General features: G+C 34.5%; 1 protein-coding gene across 1 annotated transcript; it reads left to right on the top strand.

The window, feature by feature from the left end:
- The first annotated feature begins 8041 nt into the window (after positions 1-8041).
- LOC139839840 (germin-like protein 9-3) lies at positions 8042-8662 on the top strand. The gene has a single exon (XM_071830015.1). The coding sequence runs from the start codon at positions 8042-8044 to the stop codon at positions 8660-8662; it is 621 nt and encodes a 206-aa protein (XP_071686116.1).
- Positions 8663-8867: the final 205 nt, after the last annotated feature.

The following is an 8867-nucleotide window of genomic DNA, read 5'->3' on the forward strand; positions in this document are numbered from 1 at the left end:
CGTGTACGAATCATCAACAACAGGATCATTACAAGGTCAAACACTATATGCTAACTCAAAATACGTTTGCAATTATGATAAAAGGTGACGTCATAACTAACGTCGAATGTTTTACATCAAAAGTATGCTTCAATGAACAGAAGCAATCAGTAATAGTGCGTGACCCTTAGGTCGTTACAAATCATTGTTCAAAAATAATTAAGTTTATGAATACAAGATAACGTTCATGCAGTGACATCTCTAAAGCAGCGGGTGTCTACAGCAAGACTAGTACACAGCGGAAGCAACCTTAAGCACCTGAGAAAAACATGCTTAAAAACGTCAACACAAAGGTTGGTGAACTATAGTTTAAGTATAACAGTATGTAAGGTAGGCCACGAGATTTCAGTGCTACAAAGAGCGTTTCAAAACAGTATGATAAAGTATATGTTTAACCGTGGGCACTTGGTAACTAACTTAACGTTTATACCCCCTGAAAGTACACTTGGCAAGTGCGTATGTTTATGAAGTATTAAACACCCGTTAAATGCTAGCGCTACTAGCCCGAGTGGGGATGTCAAACCCTATGGATCCATATCTAAGATTCGCGTTCACCGGTTCAAAAACCAATGACTAAACGTTACCGAGCTAAAGGGAATATTTATGCCGTTGTATAACCCACACATATATAAGTTTAAGTACTTGTGCCTAGTATGTAAAATGTAAAATGCGCATGTATTCTCAGTTCCCAAAATAGTTAAAGTAAAAAGAGAATGCTATAACTCACAGTGGTAAAGTAGTGGTAAAGTCGAGTCGGGAAAATAAGCAAGTACGTAGGTCCGGAAAGTCCTCAACCTAAGTCAAATAGTACTAAGTCAGTAAATCGTCCCAATAGGTTTAAATGTATGTAAATAAGGTCTTAAAGATCATCATCAATGATCATCAAACAAAAGGTGTAAAGTAAGTTTCGTTTATGAAAGAAGTTTAAAACAAAGGCTGACTTCGGTCAGTCGCCACGACCTAAATACCTACTGAAATAAGGTGAGACCAGTGGCCATGGCTCTGTATATGAGTCCTTTATTTGTGGTAAAAATTCTAGAAGCAAAATCGGCTTTGTTTGACCGTGGCGACGGTCTAAGTGCGAGTAGGTCAGAATTTTCAGCACAACGTTAAAAGACATAGTGACACTCGGAGGGCCATAAATCCTAAACCGTAACTCGGATTAAGACGAGTCCTAAATGAAAAGTTATCTACTCGAACAGAGCTAACTGAAAATCATCTTTACAGTAGCCCAGGTCATACTGATCAGACCCATAACAGTAAAACAGTATGTTCCGGTGGGTCTTGGTGTTCGATGCTTATCACGGTTCTCATCCTTGATGCATATAGCTTCAAGTGTACAACTCGTTGATGTGTTTGCATCATCTTAACCAATTTTTGACCATAATAACACTTGTGTAAGTCTAAGACATGTAGCACAACTCAATTAAGTGTTGTATGTAGTTTGATGAACCAAAGTTACATCAAAGTCTTAGATTTAACACATACATGAACTATAAAAGTAATATTGTACTACAAACTTGAAAGTAAACTAACTAATCAAGATCTTAAGATGTAGAACATAGTTCTTAGTTAGATCTTGAAGATCCAAGACCCAAAGGTCTAGATATAAAGTTATTAAGTTAAATCTAACACAAATGTATGAAGTTATAACTAAAAAGTTATACTTCCATGTTCTTGAACTTATAAAGTTAATTTTTGTTCAAGAAAAATGAGATCAAAGTTAACTAGTAACACTTGACCATTATAACATCAAACATGAATTTAAAAGATGCAAGAAATGAAGAAATAAACTAAGTAAACAAGTAGCTAGTTCATGGTTGTTCATACTTTAAAGATTCAAGCCAAAATCTTGATCTTTAAGAAAGTAAACTTTGAGTTTACAAACATGAATTACAAGTATGATTTACAACACATGAACTTCCTTTCTTTTAACATATTAAGTGTAGAACATAAACTAGAGAGTTTATGTTCTAGTATGTCTTGTAAGAACAAGATGATATGAAGAATTAAACTAGGTAGTTTGATTCTTGTAACTAGTAAATAACAACTAACAAAGACAAGTAAATAAACCATAACAAGAACAAGTAAAAATCAAACAAAGATTGATGATGATGAGAGTGTAATGTTACGGTTTTTAGGGAGAAAAAGAAGCTTTGTTCTTATAATATTTGAGAGAGAATGAGAGGAAGAAATGAGATGCAAGTTAGTGTGTGTAAAAGTGAATGAAGCTAGTGCTTGAAGTAATACAAAAAAAAAATGAAACAAACTCCCTCCACACTCTATGTATGTCGATGGTTTTTGGGTTCCAAGGGGGGAGGGATTAGTCCACTAGGTTCTTACATGTAAAGGCTTCAAAAGTTGGTTATATGGGGTGCTTTCATGGGGAAGATGTGTAAGTATTATGTAACAAGATTCCATACAACTTAATCCATTTAGTTTAGTTCTAAAATGATACTTACATGAGTGATGGGCTAACTAAGTCCATTAAGGTGAGTAGAGTGGGCTTATAAGCCCAAGTGTGTATGTAAGTAACAAGTTAAATAAATAAGCCCAAGTCCAAATAAATAATAATCCAATAAAAGCTCAAGTAATTAACTAGTAACTTTAGTTAATTAAAATGATTAATAAAACTTAATCATGAATGTAAATGATATTTAAAAATATTATTCGTGGAAAGTTCGTGTGTCATAAAGACGTTTCGGACATTCAAGGTTAATCGCGGTAACAAGTAAATGTACATAAACAATACATTCATTTAATCACAAGTATTAATATTAAATATTAATAGGTAAACATTGGAAAATCCAGGGTCGTTACACATCATTGTGGGGCGCATAAACGTTGACTATAATTGACTCCTTACCCGAGACAACCCACCTACCCTTTATTGCAATGAAAAAATCTGCACAAATACTAACCGTAGCATTGAAACACCTATTATCCCAAATCAATAACATCCCACCCGATTTACCAACTACTTCTTTTTGAATAAACCCGCAATCATTATTACCCCAGAGATTATTAACCCACCTAACATTAACAGTTTTACATCGAGTTTCTTGCAATGATATTATATCAACCTTCTCACTAAAGCAAAGTGATTTAACCCACCCAAATTTCCCTTTAACCCCAAAACCGCGAACGTTTAATGTAAGAATCTTCATAGAAAAACAATACATAAACAAGAGAAAACAAGGGGGACACTTACCGGGGATTGAGGGTATTCCACCTCAATCCGATTTGCTGCCCGTAATCCATGACCTCCTCACTATTAATAGGGCTAATGTGCGATCTGTGTATACCCACCGAATGTTCTGAATTTGAATTGGCTGAAATTGATTTGGAGGTACGTCTAGGTTTGACCCCACACGATTTACATTTGCATGAGTCTTCAAGATTAATACCTTTTCTTGCCATTCGTTTCATTCTCATGATTCTCGTCGATGCTTTGCAATTACCAATTGTTCTTAAGTAGCAGTTATTATAGAAGGAAATATCAGATGATTTGGAGGCCGTACGCGAAGAAGAGAATGGCCTGGGGGGGGGGATCTTTTTTATTACCTTTCTTGGGCTCTTTAACACTTTTTAATGGAGTAGGAATACTCTTTGCTTGGTGATACTTTATTGGGCTTCTTTTTATTTTTTCTATTACTTGGCCCATCAGAGTGAAATTCAGGAATATTAACAGGCCCAGTCTCTCCCTCTTCATGTTGGGCCGTACCTTTGTACTCATGGACGTTGGTCCTTGTTTCCATATCTGAAACATTATTGTGGTTAGGGTAGGACCCACTTGACTCATCATTACTAGTCGTCTTAGGATTTGGAGATACCAATGGAGATTTTTTGGAACTCGACTTTTGCACACTTTCCCCGACTATTTCTGCTACTACCTCCTCGTTACTCATGTACTGGTTTCCAACCCCAACACAACCTGACTCAACATCTTCTGCCGGAGAATTTTCAGTCGCCAAAAATTCCTTATCATTGGCGATCGGAGAAGTATCTGGACTTTTATCCTTGAAATCACTTAATGGGTCTTCATCTGAACGATTGTAGTCATCATCATTGAAGTCAGACAGTTCATAATCTCCTTCATCATCAGTCGGAAACAAAGAGTCATCAATGTATTCTTCATCTGACTCAACTGATTCTGAATCTGAATAAACTACATCACATTCATCTTCACTTTCGCTGTCCGAATCAAACTCGACCCACCTTTTTCTTTCTTCTTTGACCTTGATGAAATAAGTTTTGGATTTATGGACAAGCTTTATAAAATAATTAACCTTTTTCGGATTGCGAAGTTTGACATAAACCCTGCCATAATGAAGAACCTGATTACCTTCCAATGAACAGTTATCCAACTCAAAGACTATCCCCCACCAATCCGCTATAGACATGAATGTTGAGCTATTCCAAACGTGAACCGGAACTCCGGTGATTTTTAGCCAGACCATACGACCCTCTAGCCAAAAATCATCCTCCCAAATTTGTGTTTTGTGTATCCACTTCCTTAGAGGATGATCTTCTTGAGTAATGACCAAACTTGCTAACTCTTTTGACTTAAAAATAATCAACAAGCCTAGGTTACCAAGAAGTTTTATTTGTAGATGATTGTATCCTTCCTCCACACATAGAGTTTGAATGTTTTTTAAGATCTTGTAGCTTTTTGCCTCGCACAGAACAGCACCTGAAAGTGCTTCATTGTTGGAGTTGTTCTCAGGGATATTAATGCATTTTTCTACTTCTTCCAACTTCCTGTTGGTTTTAAACTCTTCATTCATTTCATACTTCTGACCTTTTTCTTTTTTCTCATTTAATCTAGATCTTAAATCCTTTGTTCCTTCTTGATATTCAAGTCTTTTCGCATTCAGATGAGATCTTAAATCTTCATTATCGCTTACAACTTCACTAAACCTACGACCATCGTTGAATCTATTGCTTACTGGAATCTTCTTTGACTGGTTGTTGTTTGGAACACGAAGGTTGTTTTGGATTGGTTTGGGACCCCTAGTTGTTGCCTTGAAAACTTTTATTGGGTTACCATTTATTCGAACATTCTCAAGTTTTGAAAGAAGATGATCATCATCGTCAACATCTGCAAATTGAACGAAAGCGAACCGTTGTCCATCTCTAAGTCGTTTGGAAGCTATGTAGACATCTCTTAATGCCCCGTAAGGTTTGAATAATTTCCAGAAATCGATCACTCCCCAATCATTCGGGAATTGGAAGAACATGTACGATGTTAGTTGATTGCCTTTTGAACCCTTGTGTTGGTGCCTGAAGTCGCCGTGGTATTCCTCTCTGCCTCCGCCGTTACCCGCTCTCACTCTCCACACTCTCTCTCTAGTCTCTCTCATCTCTCTCATCTTACTTATTTAGGAAATAGGGTTTAGATTAAATATTTTAACACGAACGGTTTAGAGTTTAGGGTTTAGGGTTTAGGGTTTTGGGTTGAGGGTTTACGGAGTAAAACCCTAAACCCTAAACTCTAAATCGGGCTAAATTAGAAAAAAACACTTCACATAAGATGAAAACAAAACGATGCAAATAAACTCAGCAGCAAAACATTCAATGCATTGAATGTTTTTATTTTTTTTCTTCGAGCGTTTTTCCGTCAAAATAACGACATTCATCACAAAGTGTCTTTTTTAAATGTTCATATTTTCATCTAATCTATAATGTTCGTGAACAAAATTTTTTCAAAAAACGAAAAACAAAAAAAAATTGCTTCCCCCTTCCCAAAAAAAGTGCTTCCCTCTTAATTATGATCCTATTATATATATATATATATATATATATATATATATATATATATATATATATATATATATATATATATATATATATATATATATATATATATATATATATATATATATATATATATATATAATGAAGTATCCACCTAATTGAATAAATACAATTAAAAAAAATTGATAAACGTAGTTTAAGGACTACGTCTAACATTTTATATATAAATTAATTTCATATTTATAATAAGTCATTGCCATTAATAACACTAATGCTAAAATTATATAAAGAATGAAGATATTAAATAAAGAAATATTTATACTTTTCAATTAACTAGTGAAATGACTCGTGAAAACATGAGTTTGTTTAAACGAAACAGTTTAATTATATGTTTTAGGTATTAATTGAATGTAAATGTTAAAGTCATTTAGTTTATTGGCCCGTGTAACCCCAGATTCCGACTAAGAAACTTGTCGTTGATTTTACAAACATAAAGTTTGCTCAAAGTTGAATATTTATATTTATATTTATATTTTTAATAATAATAATAAATGCCTTTTAAAATTTTTTTAGAAAAATAAAATTACAATTTATGAGAGATTAATTTCCTTTTATAAAAGATTTTGTATTATTTTTTTAATTAAATTAATATATAATTATGACATCATTATGAAAAGTAAAGAGTAATTTAGCTTAATGATGATGTCATCATTTTAGAGGTTTATTAGACTATATAGAATATATATTCGATGAAGTTTTAAAACTTAAATATGGTACGATTCTTAAAAAGTAAAAGTAAATTTTATTGAAAAATACTAGGAAGGAGCTACATAAGTCATGAGTACCAATTAAGAATAACGAGTTACGAAGCTCGCATGTTGCAACACGATTAAATATTATTTTCTTTTGAAGAATAAAATAATTATAAGAAAGTGATGATAGCTGAATTATGGCTAATAAATGGCTAAATTATGAAACCGACTAAGGAGAAGAAAACAAGAAGAATACGCCGGGTTCAAGGGGCTGAAAGGGAGAAATTCGGGGAATTCATCAAAGACGCCTAACTTTTCCTTTTGTGCGGTTGTGAGGTTGCGATGGAGATGGTTGTTATTCTTTCGTCCTTCGTTTGTTTGACCACTCTCTTCTTTTGTTGTTTGTCTATGTTTCGTGTATTCATTTTTCGTTTTGTCTCGTGCGAGCTCGGTTAGGTTTTGTTATTGTTGTTTGAGCTCGGTTTTCTTTAGTTGTATGTTCTTTTGAGGCTTCAATTTATGTTGAAGTCTCTTTGGTATGAAAGTTTTAGTTTTTTCGCAAAAAAAAAAAAAAAAAAAAATATTGTAATTTGTTTGATAATAATACAAACTCTAGTAGTAGATGATAACCAAAATAAATCCGATGTTATCAAAAACATCACTTTTTCAGATGTTGCTTGAACCAAAAAGATATTGTTGATAGGATTAGGTTATCAGGTTTGCATTTTATCTCACACTTTGGTCTGGTTCTAAAGACACCTCTTACGATCTATGCGATACGATATTCGTCTCTCATCACTGTCAGGGTTTTATCTAGGGTTTTTCCCTTGTCGTCGATTGACTCCGTCTCATCGGTCGACCATCAGCCTCTAACCACCCTCGCGAGATCTTTATTTTCACTAAATTTATTCATAGTAAACGGATCAGAGAGTTAAATATTTTCAACCCTTGTTGTAAATATGCTTGATCAGATATCATTACTGAGATGTCAAATCCACTAAAGTGAAGTAAGAATGATACCGTACCGTTGAGGCTTGTCTTTTGAAGTTTTGTCCATTCCAAGACTCCATCCACGTAAATCGATCCTCAGCAGAAGCATGAATCGGATGCAATGTTAGACCATAACAAAATGTTAAATCAAAATAAATTAATTACGTAAATTTTTTTTAAAATATAGTGAATCCTTGGTTTCTTCACATATCTTGTAGATGAAAACAAGGTGGAACCGCCAAATAAAGTGAGCTATTCTATTATACTTTACATCTATGTGATTTATTTATGTTCTAAACTTTGAAATCTCAAACGTGTATGCTGTCATTTGTACTAAACCTTGGTCGGATATTTAGAATAAACTTCAAAACGACGTGAACAACAATTGGTAACTCCTATAATATACGCGTATATCCCTTAACAACTATCATTTTTAATTGTTAGTAACCTATATATAAACTCAAACAAAGGCACTAAATCGTCCAATAACACAAACTTAAGCCATGGCCATTAAATCATCAACGAGTCCAATTCTTCTACTAGCAGTAACCTTGGTTCTAGCCATTACTACAACAACTCAAGCTAATGATCCTGATATCTTGACCGACTTCATCACCCCAAACGCGAGTGCTGTTAACGCAAGTTTCTTCACCTACAGTGGACTCAACGGCTTCTTTAACACAGATCCTAAAAACTTCACTGTTCTTAAAGCTTCGATGATCCAATTCCCGGCTTTAGAAGGTCAAAGTGTGTCGTACGCAGTACTCCAGTTCCCACCAGCCGGTGTCAACCCACCTCACACTCACCCTCGTGCAGCTGAACTATTAATTGTACTTTTGGGTACACTTGAAGTTGGATTTGTTGACACCAAGAATGTGTTGTATAACCAAACGCTTTTAGAAGGAGATATATTTGTGTTTCCAAAAGGACTTGTTCATTTTCAGTATAACAGGAACCATAATCAGTCAGCAATTGCGGTTTCTGCATTTGGAAGTGCGAATGGGGGGCTACTTTCGGTGCCGAAATCTGTTTTCACTGCTGGTATTGATGAGAATGTGCTTGCTATATCGTTCAAGACCGACGTTCCAACTGTCCAGAAAATCGAGCTAGGACTCATGAATTAGTTGTTAATTTATTGTTTTGTGTAATGTAATGTGTTTCCTGATCCTGGTGATTAATGTATGACATGAAGAATGTTATTTTAAAAAATAAAAGTGAATGATGGTGTGCAACCCAAAAAGTTGCATTTTGAATTAATAAGGAATTAAACAAACACCACACTTCGGCTGTGGTATCCCCATTCTTTGTGTTTGAGGTTGAGGTTAAGGT

This window comes from Rutidosis leptorrhynchoides, chromosome 1, assembly GCF_046630445.1.
Source record: "Rutidosis leptorrhynchoides isolate AG116_Rl617_1_P2 chromosome 1, CSIRO_AGI_Rlap_v1, whole genome shotgun sequence".
Lineage (NCBI taxonomy): Eukaryota > Viridiplantae > Streptophyta > Magnoliopsida > Asterales > Asteraceae > Rutidosis > Rutidosis leptorrhynchoides.